Here is a 22,542-nt window from a genome sequence, read left to right as displayed (position 1 = left end):
CGAGTTTACTCGTCGACATTATCGGCGACTCTCATCGACTCCCAACGCCGGCGTTCCATCGTGACACTCGCCGCTCGAAAAAGGGACGTATGCATACAAGGTGTTAAGAAAGCTCCGGCGAAAATACAGCGTGAGCCGAGTAACGTCGTGTAAAAATTACAAAAACATCTAACAAACGTGTGCAGAGAGACCAAGCGATTCTAAAATACAGACGGCGGTCTTAAATCTCAGTTTTTCGAGCTCGACAAAACAGCAAATGATCGCGATCTCGTGTAATTGATCGTCTGGACTAGAGTCTTCATCAAGTCGAAACGTTCGGAAGAGTAATGTTAATCCGTTCCGCAACTACAAGTTCACGTATAAGGCCATGCGGTTGAAGAAGTAGCGATTGAAGTTGTATGGTTGGCGGCGCAAAGAAGTCCATGCCACACTTTCTACTTTGATGAGTTTCAGCTCAGGCCACGCGTGAAAATCGTACGATCATCTTAGCAATTTTCGTTTGTACGAAGCATATCGAAAAGAAACATGTCCTTGTCGTAAAGCGAAAGAATGTGCGGGACAACCGGGTTTTAAGAAATTTTCTGAATTTCGCTTACCCTCGCGATGATTAACTCTTTAAGTGCATACATTTGATGGAAGACACCAAACACAGCTGCAAATTTGCAGCAACGATTTTTTAATATAAGAGAAAGAGAGAAAGAGAAGAAGATAAGAAATTTGAGGATAATTGTATAAAAGCGGATGGAAAAATAATAAAAGAGTAAAAAGTTTATATTTGATTGTATCCTGAAAAAAATCACTTTTTGAAGAAATCGATAGTGCGAGAAATGATGGATAAAATTGATCGATTTTGACCTAAAAAGTTTGACTTACAAAAGATGAAATAAATCACTACTCTAACAGTAATTGTAGTAACAATTTTGTTCTAATTATTTAATTATTTGTATTATAGTTTAGTTTCATAATTTTTTTCATTGAAAAAACTAAGGGAATATTTCAAAATTAAACATTTCAGAAATGCTATACATTTCTTTATAAAATTTTTAGTAGAATATCTAGAATGGTGTGTAAATTTAACATGAATCATTTTAATATTCTTAAAACCGTACAATATATACAGATATATGCACATCTAATGTGACTTAAAATTATTTAAATAAGAAATTGACTTTTTTCATTTTTATATCATTGATTTCATTATGTTAGTTTTAGTATTTCTGAAGTGTTTCTTTAGTTTTTAATGAAAAATTTATAAAAATATACTATGATATAAATAATTAAACAATTAGAATAAGATCATCACTAACTTATCACTAATTTATCTCGATCCCTTTAATGCGAATTCTGACCATTTTCTCACAGATTTAGAGGGATAAAAAAAGGTGCATGCATAATTTACGTTACGCTTTTTAAGCTAAAATTAATCTATTTTACCTATCGTCCTTTGCACCACAGTGCACTCCAGAGTTAACCCTTTGCATTCCAAGGGCGCCGTAAAGACACTGTTCAAAATTTCTTACAAAACTCTGCCTCTAAAAATTCAGATTTAAAATCTGAATTTAAATAAACTACTGTTAGTTTTGAGACTGACGTGAAATCGCGGTTCTCGAGTTTTAAGTAAGAGATTTTAAATGACGCCGCTGGGACACCCTTGGAATGCAAAGGATTAGTTAACGCTTCCGGAAGCGTGGACGGAGCCGCGACGGCTGCTCGCTCAAAAATCGATTATAAGATCCGCGCGATACCACGGCGGGGTCATGTTGAAGAAAATACCCCGCACTTGTGAATACACAACGTGGACAGCCGACATGGAGAGTCACGTTTCTCAGCGCCCTGTACACGCGGCGAGTACGCGGGGACGATCAGCGCGTTTACGAACTCCCCGGTCTCGGTACAGGCTCACGTAGGCGATCGTGCGCGATCATACTCGATCGAATCCGCCGTTCCAGTGTCCGGCGATAATAATCAAATGTTGGCGGGGCAAGGGAGAAGGGCGTCGTAACACGGCGCGCGAAAATAAGCCGTGGGCGTTGTGTCGCGTTCGCCTCGCCTCGCAAGCCATGCAGACACAGATTTCGAATGTCTCGTATTTTGTTGCTGGTCGCGCCGATGGATCGATAGGATCCCTTATCGTCGTTAGGCTTTATTCCCATCGCTGTTGTGGGCGTCTGGTATTGCCCGGCGAATTTCGAGTGGGTGGCGGAATAGCGACTCGCCGCGGCGGTGGGCCCCCGTTCCGTTTCCGGCAATGCTCGGCCGTAACTCGGAAATTGAAATTGTCCCTAAATTATGCGGAGGATATTACGCTATCTGGCAAGACGTGCAAATAGTTGGGGAATAGTTATGAATCGGCTCTCTACCGATTACCGATCGTTCGTCATTTTTTCGAGACCTTCTTCGGACGTGTAACGTCAATTTCCAGCGGCCCACGTGACACCCATTAGGGAAAAACGCCCAACCGGCATTGGCTACAGTACTCACCAGTTTTCGGCACTATCTTGCTCATATTTTATCAAATATTGAAGTGTATGAGGATTCTTAATTATATGTTAATTATTTAGCAATTGTAATGTATTATTTACTTATTCGTATTCTTGGAAGTCCTCATACACCTTAATACCCAACATCTGCACAGAAATGCCGACTACTAGACGTTTTCCCCTATCAGTGTTAAGGGAAAACGTCCAGTAGCTGATACTTGTTACAACATTTACCAATTTTTAACACTCTTTCTCGGATTTTACGAAACATTAAGATATATGAGCATTCCCTAATTATATATTAATTATTTAACAATCACTATGTGTGCGTGTGTATTATTTACTTACTCATTTCTTTTAAAATCTCCATATATTTCAATACCCAACAATATCTGCATAAGAGTGGTGAAAATAGATGGAATGACAACTGCTGGACGTTTTCTCATTAACTTAGGGGAAAACGTCCAGTAGACGACACTCGTTACAGCACTCACCAGTTTTTAGCAGTTTTGCTCGGCTTTTATCAGATATTAAGAGATATGAGGATTTATTAATTATTTATTTAGCAATTATTATGTATTATTTACTTATTCGCTTCCTTTGAAATTTCCATACACTTCAATACCCAACAACATCCGCGCAAGAGTGCCGAAAAGAAGTAGACTGCTAACTACTGGATGTTCTTGCCTACTTGCCATCGGCTGCAATCGAGGCTTCCGTGCGCGCACGCTAAGATACCGCGTACGATTAAATCCCTCTTGCATCACACGTACTTACGTCTCTAACGGTAACATAGTTGCAGATACGGAAGTTATCTAGATAGAAGACGCGGTGAATACAGTGGTCACACACGTCGTCGCGATGGGAACTACCGAGGGTGGCGAGCACAGCCGGCAATAATGGGAAATGGCGGGTCCACTTTCGGGGCGGGTACGACATTGACCGAGGACGACGGTGGACGCAACGGTGTCCGTGAGAAAATACGTTGAGGAAGAAGAGGACGAGTAGGAGACGGTGGAGAAGGACGAGGAGGAAGAAGAAGAAACGTAGAAACCGATGTGTGCGCGTCACGGTAAAGAGCTTACGTGGTGGTAGCTGGATCGAGCGAGGAACTAGACTCTACTACGAGTGCACTTAGGCGATTCAACCATGCGTGCTTCCCCGCTGCTTCGCGAGCGTCACAGGTGAGCTGAGAGGAGAAGCGCTCGCGGAACGAGTCCTGGTTGCAATGGACGCGTCGCGCGTGGAAAAGGAAGAAGAACGTACGGCGAAATAGGAAAAGAGCGAGCCTTTAGCTCGCTAATCGCTGCTGCGCGCTCGTCCCGAGATCGAAAAAGGCAGTGCACGCGCAGCATATACAGGCTCCTTCATAGTTGGAGTTCCACCTTCTCCGCGGCTTTTAACTCTCTCTCTCTCTCTCTGTGTGTGTGTGTCTACCCGCGAGTTCTCCGCATAACTCGACGTCTAATAATGACGCAGCGAGTGCTCCCACTGTAATTTCTCCGCGAGAGTGTTGCACGACCCTTTTCGCTACGGCGTGGAAACTATTATTTCCAAATAGTGTATAAAAAACGCGTCGTAATATACGACATATTTCAGCCCGTCGGTTTGCGTTCATAAGCGTGTTCATACAGGACCATTAGAAGCAATTCGCCGATCTATATCTATCATTTTCCGTTAACGATTTTAAATATCACTTGCACACTGCCCAGGCCGTCTTATATGTCACGTTACTATTACGGTCGTGACGTTTGAGGTTGCACTGCCTTATTATATGTATCTAGAACTTGCCCTAGAATAATGAACCTACTTCTCCTTCTTTCCTCTCCTCTTCCTCCTTCTCTCTCTCTCTCTCTCTCTCTCTCTCTCTCTCTCTCTCTCTCTCTCCCTCTCTTTCTAATATTTATTACCTCGCGTATGACTACGCACGCCCCCGTTATCGCAGCCTCGCAATCGCGTAGTATGTGACAACTAAGTATACATAACGAGTCGAAAGAAATATACGAGATTTATGATTAACCCGTCGTGTGCGTCGAAGAAGAGAGGAAGGCCAGGGCTGAATCGAGGAAACGAGTCGCTCTACGCTACAGTGCACTCGCAGTTGTTAATCGAAGCTCTTGAACTCTCCTCCTCCGCCGCGGGAGGAACGAAACTGTGTCGATACTATCAGTAGGCACCGAAGGGGAGTGAACTGACCGTAACGATGCCTGTAACGATTTACAGAAATATCGATCTTAACCGTATTATCGGGCGCATTTTATCGTACGGAAGAAAACACCCTCGGAAATAATTAAATTATCTTTCAACCTCGCGGCGACAATCTTTCAACATCACAACGTTACGAGGGATTTCCTATACGAAATCCGGTGCGTTTGATCTTCGAAATTAAATTTCACAATTACATGATACAAGAGGGAGAAGTCTGAAATCAATATTTGTTGTTGCACTCACATGAAACGACCAATATTTGTCTATCTGAGACAGAGTTTTAAGAGGTAAGGCGTTCAACTTAACTCCCGTTCTTTCTCTTCTTAAATTAAACCACTGGTACAATTCAAAGACTTGAATTGTACGTTTTCATGATCGATATTGAATCAATGGACACTTTCGTTAGCGCATGTGATGAGCGTAGAATGTCGCGGGAAATAATTGAGACGCGCGCATTGAATCGACAGAAGGATGATGAGACGACAGATCCAGTTGCGGAAGACAAAAATTAAAAAAAAGAAAAGAAAACATCATGACCGAGCATAGCGCATCGCAACTAAGCACTTTCCAGCAAGCCGGATCCGGATTCGTCGTTTTGCTGTTACGCTGTATATTACCGAACCGGTTAAATAACTCGTGCGTATTCAAATATTGAACGACAACAACGACGACGACGACGACGACGACAGCACGACCGATATTCCGACGCGCAGTATTCGTGCGACCCTGACGGATCATTTTAAAGCCGTGTAGTAGTTTCGCTTACAACGGGTTAATACGGCACGCTTAATGCTACTTTATTCGGCTACGCGCTTTATTACATGAGCTCATTATAATACCATAATTTAAAGCCGGTCCTTCGCATTCCAACTCGTCGTTTGCGAAGCGGCGTCCAATTATTTTCGCGGGAATTACCTCGGCTCCCGGCGAAAACGGTGGGAAATTTGCAGAAATTGCGAAATTTTCATTAAAACTATTTTCAACGAATCTCCTCATTTGACTTATACATTTTTATAGAGAATATATGCATTCATATAATCGCTTCTTCCCCTCCGTACGCATTATATATTATATACTGTGTGATATTTATCCAATTTTATGTCCAATACGGAAGTATTATATTACTTGAGCACATTTTCCGATTATTCAATTTATTACGAGTAACGGAATATCGAAAATCGTTAGAGATTCCAATTTAAGGTCTACTCTTATCAAGTGTAAAATTCCTTTCATTATTACCAAATTTAACTGCGGAGAATATTTAAGCGTAACGTCGACTGAGGTCTTGGTACTGAGAAATGGTTCAAAACGTTTTTAGTCTAGTTTCCAAGGTAGATATAGATAGATCATCAATGAATGATATTATCAATGAATTTTATCGATATTAGCTTTAATCTTACCCGAGTCGAAATTTTAATTCTACTTCCAGCCTTATTCCGTTTAAAATCTATTTTAGTACTTTGAAACCTACATCCACCTCTTTTGATTCTAACTTATCCAAGTCAAAAAATTTTGATCCTACTTTAAGCCTCACTATTCCACTCAACATCTGTTTTGATATTCTGAAATTTATAATACAACCTATTTTGATGCTGAAGAAAGTGAAAAGGGAAATTTCTGACATCATCGAGTCAAAGTAGCAATAAATTGTATTAGAATTTATATTAGAATTAAACCCACTTTGCTAATTTGGCTTCTATTGCGTAGTAAAATTCAAAGTTTAATATAGGGCTAAAATTTCGACTCGGATAGCTTGCTCGATTTTTCCTCACTTTTTAGGAAAACCGATTAAGTTAAAAAACAAAAAGTAATTGATAGAATATTTGTAAGTCCTCGATTAGAGTTTCCTCGTAAGAAGAAAAAGTACGTGTTTTTGATTATACTTGGCTCTTTGGATCAACGTTTCTTTTTTAGAAAATAAACACAAGTATAAGTTGACGAAAATAATCAGACATTTATGACGCAATAATTATTCGTCGAAAGATCCTGCATTGAAATTTTTATTTTACACTGATCCTGTGCAAATTTCGTTGAACATGAAGAGTTAATGAAGATATTTGATTGAGAATATAATTAATTATAGTTTTGTAATGGACCATTAGTTGGCTGTTTGGATCAATGTTTCTTGTATGATATAATGTAATGAACACATGTATAGATAATCAGAGATACTTGAGACTATAATTACTTTTTTGTCAATGACAACAGATTACGAATGCTAGCCCAAATTTCTAGAGTCGTATGTGTCTTTTTATTTTCGGCAAGTTCATCAAAGCTCCACTAGAAACGAAAACATCTTATATAATAAATGATTTTGCACATTTTGAACATATATATGTTATATATATACGTTATATACGTTTCGAGAAAAATGAAAATAAATGTTTGATACATGATTTAAAAAGTGGCACTAAGATTCTTCGCAATCATTCAAAGAGTCAAGCATGATCAATTTTCTTTTCTTTAGGGTAGTCATTGACAATCCTTAAAAATGAATAAAAAAGATGCAATTAATAAAGAATTGTGTAACTAGTAGAAATTAAAATGTATTTTTAATTAACTTTAAGTGCCTGTAAGACTTGGATCTTTTTTGTTTTATGTAGAAAGACATATAGACTACCCATTGGTAAAAACAAAAAGTAAAAAGCCATCATTTTATAGGTTAGGTCATTCTGGCATAACTATAGCCAGATGATGTATCATTGCCCGCGCCCTGCTTTCTATATTTCTTGGAGTGAAAAGTGGTAGTATTTTCACTCGAGGCGATAGTGAAAATATTGCCACTCGAAGCCAAAAAAGTGTGTGTCTCACTCAGGATTGGAATGAATTCGAACTCCATATGGGCGAACGTTTTAATCGATTGGAGTGAATATGTACTTTTGGCGGTGGGAAATGCATCAGATTCAATTTCAAGTGAGAATATTCACTAAACGATTTTTCAATTTCTAGTGAGAGTATTCACTAAACGATTTATAGTGGAGAATTTATTCTATAGGCGTGAAAAATAATTAATAAATAATAAAATAAATATATACGGAGTGTCCCAGATTTTCGTCTCCGCAACGTTTATGGGAACGTAGAACGGATTGAGATGAACATAAAAGTTCCATACTGTTATCATTATTCCATCATTAGTTCCATACTGATATTCGTAATAAATCTCGAGATATTAATTAAAAAAGATCAGCAAATAATCATTCGTGATATGCTAGATGAGCTGTAAAAGCGCTGTCTGCCGTTGTATACTTATATATTATGTCAAATTGAACAAAGAAGTCCTTTACCATTTTGCAAATGATTACATAAGTTTTTAGATATTAATTAAATAAGACTCGCGCATATTATCGCGCATCATGCAACAATTTTCTTTCATTAATAACTAAAAATCTACATGGTTATTTGCAAAATGACAAATTACTTTTTTGTTCAATTTTGTTCAATTTGACCTAATATACAAATACATGACAGTATACATCACTAGAGCTTATCTACCATATCGCGCGTGATCAATCATCAATCTTCTTTAATTAATATCTTGAAATTTATTGCGAATATTGCAAAACAGTATGGACTTTTATGTTTACCTCAATTTGTTTTACGTTTCTACAAACGTTGTGGAGACGAATCTGGGATACCCTTTATATATATACACAGTTATATATATATATATATATATATATATATATATATATATATATATATATAAAACTGTATATAAAAATATAATAATAAAGTAATAAAGTAAATAACTTGAATTCAAATGACTTGGTTGTCACTCTACTTTTCCAGTGAAATTTCGCTCCAAAAATTTAGAAAGTGGCTTCTCGATCCAGCATCCTGACTGCTCCGTTATGATACCGACACTGATATTGATACATGCACGATTCAATCGAAAATACACGTATTAAATGACGCGATGTCGACGAGAGACTAATTACCTCAAAAGAGCCAATGAAATAGTTCAATCTAATTCGTTCGTTTAATTTAAACTTCAATCACTCAATTCGATTCGAATTTTTTTATAGATGCTTGCAGTATTTTGCTTAAAATGTAATGTAATCCTCGATTACGAAAACAAGCATACAACGCGCAAGAATACTAAAACAATCAGCAAGAAGTATATATTTATTCTCTGTTATCGTAAACATTCGTGATTTACCAATGAGCTTGCCGCGCGATCTCACAGTGAAAACATCCGGGATTTTTACGGCGGTCATGTTTACGTTTGTACCTTGCGGACTTTTGCGGGATTTTCTATTCAGTTCCAATCGAGTGAATGACATACATATCACAGACTATGTGTATCAGTACGTTAACTATTGTCCTACACAATCAAGACATCGGGGATCTTGAAGGCGGTCAAATTTACCTCTGCACCTAGCGGACTTTTCCAGATTTTCCCATTCAGTTCGGGACCGGTGAACGACACGTATACTACGGATTATGCGTGTCGAGTGTGCGTTATCTATTATTATTCTCGAGCGATTAAACTATTTCGTCGGGCTTTTCGAGATAATTAATTTTTCGTCGGCATTGCGTTATTTAATCTTTTGAGCTATACATTTTATTTCTCGGTAAAATTTCTTCAAATTTGATACATTCGGCGGATTCGAGATTAAAAAGTTTGAAATAGCAAGTCTGATATGGCAACCATTAATTTTCAAAATTAGCAATTACGCTTTTACAATTACCCGAAAATAAGCAGCATTTTCTTGACATGAAAAAGAGATATTTACGTTACAATAAGAAACTTGTAGCAAATATATTGTCAATATTTCAATAGTTTATTGCAAAAAAATGAGGTTTACAGAAAATTAAAAAGAAATGTGTAAAATACTGTTTATTGTCCTTAATAAACTGTTAATGTTTCGATGTATCGATTCTTAATGGTTAGCCCTAAAATAATCTTTTATGTGAGAAAAATACCTTCTTTTACTCTAATTTGCTTATAATAATTTAACAATTAAACATTCAAATTCATTTTTAGTTTCTAATGTTTATGAAAATAAACAGTAATAATATAATCGACTATATCTACAGATAAGTTAGTTAAAATCATTAAAAATGAATTACTAAAAAGAGAAGATAGGTGGGATGTTAGCGTCCCATAATGGCTCAAAGGATTAACACGTGCATTTTCGATTGAATCGTGTCTACACGTACCAGTGTTAGTATCAGTGTCAGTATCAGTGACGGCGTCATCAGCCAGGATATTGGCCAGCCAAGAACTAGAACGGAGGACGCAGAACGTCGAGACATGCGGGTAGTGATACATCATATATCTTTAAGATATGTCAAACCATTTATCATACAAGAAGTTTTCCTTTTTAACGGATTTATCTTTTTGACTTATTTATCGAGAATCAAAAGATATCCCCGAATCAAAACCTAAGCCGGCATTCGTAGTTATCATTGACAACGAAATAATTATAGCTTCAGGAATCTCCGATTATTTGCAAACCTATGTGTCTGTTTCTATTACGTTATTTCATACGAAAAACATTGATCCAAAGAGTTAAGTAACGATCCATAAAGACGAACTTGTCATTAATTATGCTATTAATCAAAGATCATAAATAATTTACAACTGTGAATACCGATTCTACACTGAGGGAAAAGTTACCTTAAAATCAATAAATATTTCTTTGATGGGTGCCATTAACATATTTATTTAAATCAGGTAAATAATATTTAAAATGCTAATACTATTAGCTATATAATACTATAGTACTATCTACTATCAATCTCATAAATGCTAATTTGTGCGCCCAATAATATTTCTGGAATTTTATTTTATCGTAAAACTGTCAAAGTCCTTTTTCACTTTCGTTTAATGTTGTTCTTATGTCTAAAATTTAGATTTCTATTAGTGTGCAGCATTATTGCTATCTTTGCCCTAACAACACTTTCCTTTTCGCTCCTTTTGAGTCTCTGGATCTTATAAAAATTTCCAACACCAACAAGAAGAAAATAATAACAGAATTGTGCATGAAAAAATATGTTATACTTACTGTTTATCCATTAATCATTATTCACTTATATTAATTGTTTAATATTTGCTTATCTGTCACATTCTATCTACAATTGGATAAGTTACATAATTACTTTATTGTTTAATAAAATTAAGAATAACGAAATTAAATGTAAAGATAATTAAATAGTAAATAATTATTAAACAATCTTCTCTTTCTCAAGTCTCTCTTGGAGAAAACAGCCATAATAATAAGCATTTGTAGTCAAGATAGAATATATTATGCTGTACCTCGAGGTTCTCCATTGTTCCTTCAAGTTTGACGGAATTTGCAGGCTTAATGTAAAACCAAACTGTCGGCTCGAATAGTCATATTATGAACATGGAAATAATTCTCTAACAAAACGATAATTCTCAGCACGAAGGATTAGCGCGGTTTGCCGTGGATCCCAATCGATTCGACCGTCGATCTAATAAAATATCCAAAGACTGCGACTCATGTACGTGCGAACGCGAAACCGCGGCAGAGCTCTCCTTTTTTCGCGCGGAAATTCTCGGTTTAGCGAGAAAGGCTTTCAGAGCGACGACACGTGCGGTCTGCCCTAACGAAATCATTTCGTCCTGGTCGTCTCAGCTTATTCTTTCCTCGCCGCGTCCATCCCTCCGAGTTACCTCGACGTACATCCGCCTTATTTTGCTCCTATTCTGCGGCGAACAACCCGTTCGCCCTCCTGTCCCCCTCCCCCGTCCCTCTCTCTCTTTTTCTCTCTTTCTCTCATGGGTCCCGCTGCGTGCTACAAACGGCCTTTGAATAGTGTCTAGTTTTTGTCGAACAACTAGTTTTACCGGAGGTTTTCATTCTATCCGCGAGCGCTCGTCCTTCGTGCATCGAGCCACCGTGAAAATTAATCCCATATCGCTTCTCCCGTAAAATTTGAACGAAAGTGAGTGATACCTCGTTCGGCGTTCGCAAAAACCATCGTGATTCCGTCAAGACTCGCGGTGCTCGCTGATTGTTTGTTGTTATTCGATCTCGCAATTCACGCGCGGACGAGTCAACGACCGCGGGAAGAATCCAATCGAACGTTTCACGGAATGATTCTTGTTATGTGTCTCTTTCGACCGATAGCACACGCGTGTAGCGACATTTTCATGTATTGATAGTGTAATTGTATGTGTGTTGTCGCGCGTACACATTTAGGCGTATATTGAGTAATAACAAAAATCGTTATTGCTTTGGGAGTTTACGGAAATAATTTTTAATTGTTATTATTAATTATGTGTGGAACAATGTCGCGTTTGACATCCTTTGTGTAACGGATTCGACTAATATAAAGTTAGAGAGAGAGAGAGAGAGAGGGGGAAGGGAGGGAGGGAGAGGGGAAAAAAGAAAAGGACCTAACGCGATTTCATGGAATAATAATCTCTTATTCTTCCTTTTCCTTATGTATCCCGCAGAAGTATGCATGTAATAACAATGATGTTGAGAATGTACCGCGACGAAGCGTCGATCAGCAGGGATTTTTATGGCCGCGTCAAATATTAATAGTAATGGACTTTAATAAGCATGAAACGGGGTTACCTTGAGACACGCGGTGTATTAAGCGACAGAGCAAAAAAGTGCCACCCGGCGCGGCGTATAAAGGTATCCCCGGCATGCAATCTCTACTCAATCACGTTCCTACTTAATATTTTATCTTCGGGAGTTGCGCCGCAACCGTAGCAACAGTAGTGGAGACAGGGAGAGATTAACTTCGATTATAAAGTAATATCGACTGGCCATTAAAGAAGCATGTTAATTAACGACTCTTAATCGGCTGTCGCCACCGCGGCCGCGACGATAACGCGAATTCGCCCGAACTCATTCGTCGCGAGATCCCTCGGTTAAATTATCGTGATTGCTGCGCTCCGCGTATTTCTTTCCTATACACGTGGCATTCGGAGAGCGCTCCGGCGGCGGTCGCGTAAAAATCGCGGAGAGATTAACGATCACGCTGAGCCACAATGCACCGAGGCTTTTTATTTCACCGGTGAAAACCTTCGTTCTGTTTGTAACTATTTTCACTCCGTGCACCACCCGTTCGTTCGCGCTGATGCGCCGAGAACCTCCACAAATAATAGCCCTACATTAAATCATTTTTCACAGATACGTCGCAAAATAACGGCGATTTGTTTTTATCATCCCGGTTATCAATGATATCTAGAGGAAATTTCCAGATAACAACTCATAAAACTACAATTATGTTTTGTAATTTTTATGTAAAATAATTTTTAAATTATGTTAAACAATTTTTCATTAATACATCGCAAAATAACATACAGTAAGAAAAAGATACTCGAACATTTATTTGTATGTGTAGGACAAAAGTTTATTTTGCAAAAATAAACTTTATTTTGCAGAAATAAACTTTATACTCTATAATAAATTTTGTTTTCCTCAGCGTAACGACCATTTGGTTTGAGAGCATCCCGGGTATCGATTTCCAGATAACAATCCCTTTTAATTATGTTAGATAATTTTTCACGGAGACGTCGCAAAATAGCGACGTTAATAACAATTCGTTTCGAGAATATCGAATGCACCGTATATATTCTGGTAAGAGAAGAGTTTCAACGCGTTTTTGTCTTAGTGGATTTCTTAAGGAGATGCTGGAGTCGATGACGAACTCGAACAATGTCGATAATGCAGAGACGATCGTCACTAACATAATCATGCTATCCTTTTCATATTTCTTGTATATACAGAATTTATATTCTGCAAACTTTTTCGATATTTTTAAGCTTCCAAATGCAAACGCAAAAGTAGAGCAATGTTCTTCAAAATTTTTCTGTTTGGACCATCCACACTTTCAGTATATACAAGCTATGGAACTTTTGGATTAAACAAATATTACGCTGACAGCTTTATATTAAAAATTTTTTGTTCGTTTTCGTCACATATCGCGCAATGCTCCTATTTATTTTTGCACATACCTTCATTGCGTAAAAGCATTTGTAATTCTGTATAATCAATATGACGTAAATAAACTTTGCAGAAAAATGTCAGTCTGTCGGTAAAGTTTTCAGCTTCAACATCCCCTTCATGTGTGTCAAATAAGATATTTTGTTCTTTAATGATTATCAGAAGATAAAATGTTGTACGAGGTAAGGTAAAGATACTAATTTTCGGACACGTATTTAATCCTGGACGTTCTTTTTGTTTTGGTTTTTAGATATTTAAACTTTCAACATAAAATATATGTACACGTATTGAATATATAAATATATTCTATTAATATTAGATTTCGTTTCCGGATTTGAGCTGCGTGAATTTTTCTTTGCCTGATTCCGACATTTCGCGAACTGAAATGTTACTAATATTAATAGAATATATTTATATACTCAATACTTGTACATATATTTATGTTGAAAATTTGAATATCTAAAGACTAAAACAAAAAGAGTGTCCAGGATTAGATACGTGTTCAGGAATTGGCATCTTTACTTTATCGAATGCATTTTGAAGTTCGTCGAGATGAAAATATCGCAATCTTTCTTTCATTAATTGTACACTCAATTGCATTGATGCTATACCATTCACCAGATCAATAGTCACTAGAAAATTTCAACCAGCCGTGTCCGTTTCTAACTGATCGTTTTTCATGACTGTTGATCCATCCGGCAAGCGGGAATGTGTCAAAATAGAATTAGTGATTATCAATCTAGTGAATAATATAGCATCAATGCAAGTAAGTGTACTACGATAGTTTCAATATCTTCCTCAAACAACTTCTCACAGCTTATTTCCAAGCTTCGCGGTACGTGCGCGACTTTGCAACTAGTTTTTTCTTTTATCAAGACTATTGGGTTATGCATGAGGCGATTGTTGGATATAAGTAGGAATTACGGGTTGAATACTATCTCACCGGTTTCTTCGCGCGCGCTCATTCGCGAGGAATAAACGCGTTTGCTCGCCCTCTTCTGCGCTCGTGGGATGCAAATTTCCGGGGTTAATAATTTCACCGGCAGCAAGGGCTAATTGAATAGAGAAATTAACGATTTGCGCGAGCTCAGAGCGCGTTGCTCCACAAACGCCGCCAGCAGTCTTGTCCGCTTCGTTTCGAGCTGTAGCTGCGTTTTATCGCGCGCGGAACATTTCACAGCCGAATGAATTATTAACAGGCAGCGTTCCCGTTCAGCAAGAAAAAAGTGAAGAAGACAAAACGACTTCTGCGATTAATGAACACATAGTAAATGGATACTCGGTGCGTTAGCTGTACCGAGTATTTTCCTGCGTTTATAGACACGCGTAGCTTCCGGCCGTCCTTTTAAAGTGCGATCTTGGAAATTGCCGGGACTGGTCTTGCCCATGTTAATTATCGTTGAATATGTTAATGGGTAATTTATCATCCCTAGAACAACCTATGGGCTGTGCAATTGGTTACGGTGCCTGGTTACGCAAAGGGGAATTACACGTTTATTTTTTCTCTAATATAAAAATATAATTTATGAATTAATCACGAATCGTCAGTTCTGCTCTCGAGCACCATTCATCAACGAACAGTTCGGATCTACCAAAAAATTATTTTGCACGCGACTCGGGAAGCGGATATTGGAAAAAATGAATAATGACTAATGAAATGCGGAATATCCAGGTTAAAAAAAGAAAACATATTTAAATGGATTCTGATCAAAAAATGTTATCTATAAATTTAATTTATTGACAAATGGGCGTTTTCACTGCGAAGCCAAGTGTGTCATTTCGGCTGAATCTATTTTTGCGCGTTTCTTATCGTTTGAAGTCACGTCATTTAACACACTTAACTCTTTCACTACCAATTTTGTTTTTTGAACATATAATTTTTGTTTTACTTTCACTTTATTACATATATTAATATAACGTAGTTTTAGCAAAAGAAGTTAAAAGTTTCATATTTGACCCCAAAGAAAGAAGGCCAAAACACTGATGTCCTCTTGGAAGGGCATAGGTGAGACCGGGGCTACATGACTCCAAGGATATATTGCTCATGTGTTTTTTTAATGAAAACGCCCATTTGTTAATAAATTAAATTTATAGATAATATTGATCAGAATCCGTTTAAATATGTTCTCTTTTTTTAACATGGATATTCCTCATATTTATCTTGTGGAGGAATAGCGAGTACGAAATCGCAAAATGGTTTTAGAACACAAATATTTTTTCTTAAGTTTCATTAAAATCGGAATAATATTATAATATATAGTCAGTCGCAACAATTAGTTGCCTGAGAAGTTATAAAATATTCGAAATTCTAAAATATTTAACCCCGATCTCCTTTACTTGTTCCAACGATAATAAGTAGAATGATAGGTGATGTACGATTCTGAATGCTAAAAAAACTTTATTTTTTCTCGTGTTTAATGGCGCCAGCCACCGTTTCCAGCCTTCCCCGAGAATATTTGTGGCTATTTGACACTCTCTTCATTTTTTCTTTATTTCCTTCTTCCTGTTCAATTTTTCTTTCACTTTTTTCCTAATCTTTTCAAATCTCTATTCCCAAATGTGAAAATGATTCCAAGTATTTTCTAAAAAAAAAGAAAAAAAGAAAATATAAAAAATCACGTTCGAATAAGTTCGAGCATGTCTCCTTACCATAGCAGTTAAACCGGAACTAAGTTGTTTATTCAGTCAAATAAGATTATTATTAATGATGGGGGAAACATGTCCTGTTAATAGCAAAGGGGTTAACCGTATTAAATTGTGATTTACACGTTTTAAGCGTGTTAAACGACAATAAAAAAGTGTAAAAAAGGTTTCAGCCAAATCACACGTTTATGCATGTTAAAAATAACGCACTTGAATTCGCGAAGTGTTAGCAATTTTTAGATAAGCTTGTGCTATGTTATTTGTTATAGCAAATGGTTTGTGCATATTGGCCAATTTATTTAACTGATTGTGAGTTTATTCGCCAAATGACGTAATTTAAAAACTTCACGATTCGTTCGTTAAATTATGTGCATGGCGATAGCAATCGTCGTATTGCGTATATATTTTTACTCGTGAAATAAATACGGAGATGGTTCGCGAATAAATACAGCGAGGAATATATTTGTGATAGCCAATTAATTAATAATACATACAACGACAGACGTATTCTACGACGACGGCGGCCGGAATACTAATTGAATCGGCCCGCTCCCGACCAAACGGATATGCATAATCTAAGAATTATGTTCCGGGATTAGTAGATTCGTTAATGAGACTGCCGATGTTACAACATCGAGTGTTCTTATCGAGGCGCCAAGGAAAAATAAATCGGTAAAATAAAAAAGCGCTTGATTCCATAATGTCTACTGACCCAACTCGATATGCTAAGATAAATTTCTTGGTAATTGAACGTGTATCTTAATGAAACGACATTTATATATTTGCATTTAATATTTCTCAAGAAGAAGAAATTTCTCTCTTTGATAAAAGATATTTGTTTATGTTTGCCTGTAATATTACTTAATGAGCATTTACAATCTATGAGCGGTATTCATAGTCGAATCTTACATTTAAGGTCGTTTTAAGTTCATCCTCAGATACTGTACGGGTCGTTTCATTGGCTACGAAGTAAAGGGTTTATCGAAGGATAAACTCTGAACGACCTTAACTATAAAATCCGATGATTAGTTGATGAGTCGTTTTTTAGTTCAATTACTGGCACAGTCTAATATCTCATTAAAATTATAACGGATATTTATTGATCATTTTATTTCCTATTACTTTTTGATTGTTGACAAACCAAAGTTTCATATGAACATCAGTTTTGTTGCAATTCCATTAAATGTCTATCAAAAAACTGCAAAACCGAACATGCTTTCTTGTTAGTTCAGTTATTGGAACATTTACCTTAATTTTCAGCCCTCGATCGATACGATTGTGATTGAACGATTAACCGAGTCTCCGCCGTGATGCTTCCCAACTTCCGAGTTCCTTCGCCACGCGTGCACACGCAAAACGCGATTGCGTAGATTATATCCGGCGTAATTTGCACGCTATTGCGCGCGGCAGGTAAACCGGCGTGTGCACGCGTTGAGCAGTAGAATAGAGAATTTACGGATTCAGAATGTGCACACGTGTTTCTTATCTTACGTGGTTTGATCGGTGGATCTTTAGGGTTAGGTTGGCAATATCGGACATAAAACAAGCACGGCCGGACGTTAAATATGTTAATTGGCGTCTCGCGAGCTCATACGCGACATCCGCTGGCATCGGCTCTACATAGTTCGCTGCCGTTCACCTGGATCATGTTTATATGTTATCGCTGTTCCACACGCGACGACGACGACTCGCGCATCGTATAAATGAGGACGGCAATTGTTAACGGCTCTCTCTTTTCTCTGCTGAGCTTACCTTTAGCGCGTCGGATTTTTCTCCTCTTTGCTCGAGGCCGGCGCAATCCGAGGATGTTCACGATCATCTCGTGATGCGACACTCCGTCGAGGTTTCCCGCTTGCAAAGCGTATACGCGCAACACATCGCGTCGACATTTTGAAGTGGCGGCACGCTCGGCCGGTGGCGCGAAGCCGAACGTCACCGAGCGCCACCGAGGATCCCCGAAGGTAACCGAAATCTAATTGAGCGTTACGACTCACGTTCTTGTTATTACCACCGATTCACTCAAGTAGTAGTAGAATCGGACAATTGTCGGGCTATTAGTCGGGAATTAGCAACGCGGCGGTAATGAGAGGGATAGACAGACGGATAATATGACGCCAGAGATATACGCGACGCTGAATTTCGGATGGTAGTGTCGGTATGTTAGTGAGAGAGAGAGAGAGAGAGAGAGGGTCATATCTTATAGAGCGCGTCCTCGTCGAGCCGCGACACCGTTCACATCGAGCGTGCGCTTTCGACGTGTGTAATCGATTGCGCGGCCATCTTTGATATCGATCTTTTCGCGCCGAGCACCTGTCATAATACATCAATCGACATTGCTCCGCGTTTCACGCGTCTTTTGTCTATTGAAAGTGAGTCTCGTGAGAAATAAATATCGAAATAAATATCGGGAGTGCCAAGGCAGCAATGTGCGATCGTCGGGACGTATTCTAAGGACGTGTATAGTAAGTGATCTTCACTTTTCCCGATATTTACGCAACCGGTGCTTGTCGCGACATGTCGAGTTAGCGTCTCTTAAGGCCATCACACACAAAATACCGTAAGAACTTAAAACGTAAGCGTAAAGAAATCGACCAATCCCAATCGAGTACTCGGCTCTTCGTAATCTCTCCATTATTACGAAGAGCCGAATACTCGATTGGGATTGATCGATTTCCTTACGCTTACGATTTAAGTTCTTACGGAATTTTGTGTGTGATGGCCTTTACACTTGTTATGTTTATCGAATCACTCAAGTAATAATAGAATCGGACGATCGTCGGACTAATTAACCGAGAATTAGTAATATTGCAGTAATAGGAGGGATAGATAAATGGATAACGTGACGCTAGATGTATACGCGGCGCCGAACTTGGTTAGGTTGGGTCATTTTTTACTTGAATCTTTTTGCGTCGAGCAACCGTCGTTAACACATCGACCGACGTTGCTTCGTGTTTCACGTGTCTTTTGCTCATCGAAAGTGAGTCTCGTATGGAAATAAGTATCGGGAGTGCCGACGAAATGGCAATGTACGATCGTCGGGGCGTATCGTAAGTACGTTATTAAGGAGTAATTCCCTCGTTTTTGCATACAACTGATGCATGTCGCGTCGAGTCGGCGTCTCTTTCACTTGTCGCAATAACCTCGTTCAGGTAATGACAGAATCGGACGATCGTCGGATTTGTTAGTCGAGTATTAGAAATTCGATGATAACTAGAAGAAAAGAGGAAGATAATATGCCGAATCTTGTGCGGCAAAGTCGGGATTGCATCGTTTCAAGGATGTTTTCCATTCGCTTCGTGACGCGAAGAAGTATCGAGATTCTTAGTTATGAAGCATACATGAGTATATTGCTGCAATCGCGTCAGAATGACTCGACCGGTGCGAAGGAAAGAAAGCGAAGCCAACCGAAGACACGCGTGAAGCCTATCGTCTTGTCTTTCCTTTTCTATGTCATTTCATGTGATTAGACTCATCTCTCATTTGTTCATTTAATTCAGTCGAAAGTTAAAATTCCAAGAACAGTTTAACCTTCAATAATAGATGTGTATTTTTTTGCGCGATATACACGAATTTTGCATCAAACGGTCATTCTGATTTCTGATTGTCATGCCAGTCTTATAATGGGTAAAATATCTCAGTTTAATAGATATTCGTGTCTGATTACTGTCGAATTTAGCGATTCGATGAAAGAAACTTATGGAACGAGGTTAGTTGCACGTAGTAGTTACAACGGAATTCTTTCCCTCATTACATGAAAAAGCAATTCTTGCTTACTTTACGTTATGAAATCGTTGGTAAAATGTTTATAAACACTCGCACGCATCCGCGAATCGACGATACAATACATTTTTTCTCCACGCACGTCTGCTAACTTCACACGACATAATTTCAATGCTCTAATGAGCTGCTTCTGAGCAAAAACCAGGCAATTGTTAGCATTTACGAGTTTCTCCGACCATTAGCGTTTATGATTACAAGTTTCACGTGAGTATAATCCGGCCGATCTATTTCATCGCGATCGTTCTCGAATGCACAATACACACTTGACTATTGTATGCTATTTGATAACTTTGATCAAATTAATTCGATCAAAGCTACACTAATAAAAGTAATATGTTACAATGAAATAATGCATAATCAACTTCAGTAAAAATTTTGTTATTGTTTGCACAATTGAACACATGACACAGTAACCTGTCTCGAAAAACAGCATTAAGGGGAGTCGATGACGAACTTTCAAAAATGTCGATAAAGTAGAAACGATCATCATACACAATTACGGTATCCTTTTTTTACACGAAGAAAATATTGTAGTAAAAATTATAATGTAATTTTAATAAACCAGAAATAGATTAACATTATTACGAAAATTATAATAAAACATAGTAAAAATGACTATAACTGTAATAAAAGTTATCTCATGTTTATGGTCATTTTTACTATGTTTTATTATAATTTTCGTAATAGTGCCATATATTCCTGGACTACGAAAACTGCAATGTAATTTTTATTGGAATATTCTCTCTGTGTATATATGTAGATATTATATAAACGTGTATTGTTTTATTTCATTACATTTAGCGAGCGAACAAAGTAAAGCATGCATATACAGAAACCTTTCTGTAAACTTTTTGATATTTTTGAGCTTCTAAATTCAGATACAAAGGTACAGCAATGTTCTTTGAAATTTTTCTGAGTAGGACAAGTTTATTAGATACAAACTACATCTTTCAGATCTTTCATATCAGGCGAATTTACTTTAATTTATTTTAATTGACATACAACGTCTAACAGACTAATTTAAATTTAAAATGTCAACTTTGAAATTTTTTCTGTTATGTATTCATTCTCGCACGTATTTTCATTATGTAAGAGTGTCTGTAATTCCGTGCAGGCAATATGCAACGTAAATTTTGTAGAAGAAAGTCAGCAGAGAAGCTCGGGTCTGGATAAGTTGGCAAAATTGATTAATTTTGCTATTTTCTAACAAGTTACAGAGTTAAGCAAGCAAGATCTTTAAACAGGTGGAAAGTGGCTTTGAAATTCTTGCTTGATTCTGAAATCTGTTAAAGAACAGTAGAAGTAATTGACTTTGCCAACTTACTCTGTTAGCCAACTAGCCCCGGTCTCCCCTACTCTGTCAGCAAATATTTCGTTTCTTCTCAACACAGTCGAGTTAAGAATATTTAATGTGCTCCCATTAAACTATCGCTCGCATTCCGGCTTAAAAATTTCTTTAAAGTGCACGACTTTCTAGAATGGCTCACAGATCCTTCGTAAGAATAATTTATGTACAACGGGAGAAAAAAGCGGAACTGAGTATTGATCATTTCTCAAGCGTACGTGATGATGTAACGCTCAGAAATCTTTCGATTCTCCGCGTATAGAGTTTATGCCCAAAAGCAATCATCTCGGAATCATTAGACCCCGAGGTAGCCCATCGCGCACGATGACGCTGTACAGTTAGCTGGGACTATGAGCGATATGTAGCAGGCGGCTGACAGATGTTCGTACCGTTGAAGAGACGCGAGATGAGTCGACGGGTCTTCCTTCTCTCTCTTTCTCTCTCTCTCTCTCTCTCTCTCTCTCTCCCTCTCTTTCTCTCTCTTGGTGTCCTTTCGCGAGGAAGTCGCCTTCCGGACGACTGCGACGCGGCGCGTTAACCACAGAGAGAAAATAAATACGAGCCGCTGCCGGCAGGTGTTGGCAGATCGCGCGGAATTTGCGGATATGAAAGGCGCGGATATGGGCGTGTGTAGAAATAGCTATCGGATGCGACCTTTAGAAACGTAGGTGGTTCCGGGGGATAAAGGTGGGTGGGCGGACAGGCGGGGCGGGTGGGGAAAGACGGCATGTGGGTCGCACGCTGATGGCAAAATATTTATGTGTTTGAGGGATGCCAGAAGGCACGTGTTGCGATAACGGGAATACATTTTCGTGGAGATTCGATGCCCGTTTTCACCGTGTGCAAGGATTTACGCTGGAAATCGTATTTCCTATAAGAAGATCTATAATTTCTATTTCCATATCCTATTTGAGCGTAAAAAAGAAATTCGCTCGTCTTCCTTTTTTTAAAGAAGCAGGATATACATCTGAAATGTTAACTTTAGAAATTTCACCATTTTCGCGTCACATTTCTTATCGCCTTAGAACTATTAGAGCTGTACGCAGAAAATATTGCAGTAATCAAAATTGCAACAGAATTTTTGTAATCATTTGGACCGTACAGAATTATATTATGTTATAATTGCTATATATTCGTTGAAAAATGTTATGCA

At 38.0% G+C, this 22,542-nt stretch overlaps 1 protein-coding gene across 2 annotated transcripts in view; it reads right to left on the bottom strand.

Moving 5' to 3' along the window:
• The window catches only part of LOC116853131, a 96,477-nt gene that overhangs the window by 53,092 nt on the left and 20,843 nt on the right, over nucleotides 1–22,542 (bottom strand). The window contains exon 1 of one of the 2 annotated variants that reach the window (XM_032834023.1): nucleotides 18,017–18,162. The exons of the other annotated variant lie outside the window; for it this stretch is intronic. Within the exon in view, the coding sequence (XP_032689914.1) occupies nucleotides 18,017–18,083 (67 nt within the window). The 5' untranslated portion in view covers nucleotides 18,084–18,162. Of the gene's footprint in view, nucleotides 1–18,016; nucleotides 18,163–22,542 lie in introns of those variants that run through there. 2 annotated transcript variants of the gene reach the window in all.

This window comes from Odontomachus brunneus, unplaced genomic scaffold (genome assembly GCF_010583005.1).
Source record: "Odontomachus brunneus isolate Ranch 3 - 2012 unplaced genomic scaffold, Obru_v1 Obru_scaffold_279, whole genome shotgun sequence".
Classification (NCBI taxonomy): Eukaryota; Metazoa; Arthropoda; class Insecta; order Hymenoptera; family Formicidae; genus Odontomachus; species Odontomachus brunneus.
The sequence above is the reverse complement of the archived record's forward strand: the minus strand, read 5'-3'. Positions and strand labels throughout refer to the sequence as shown.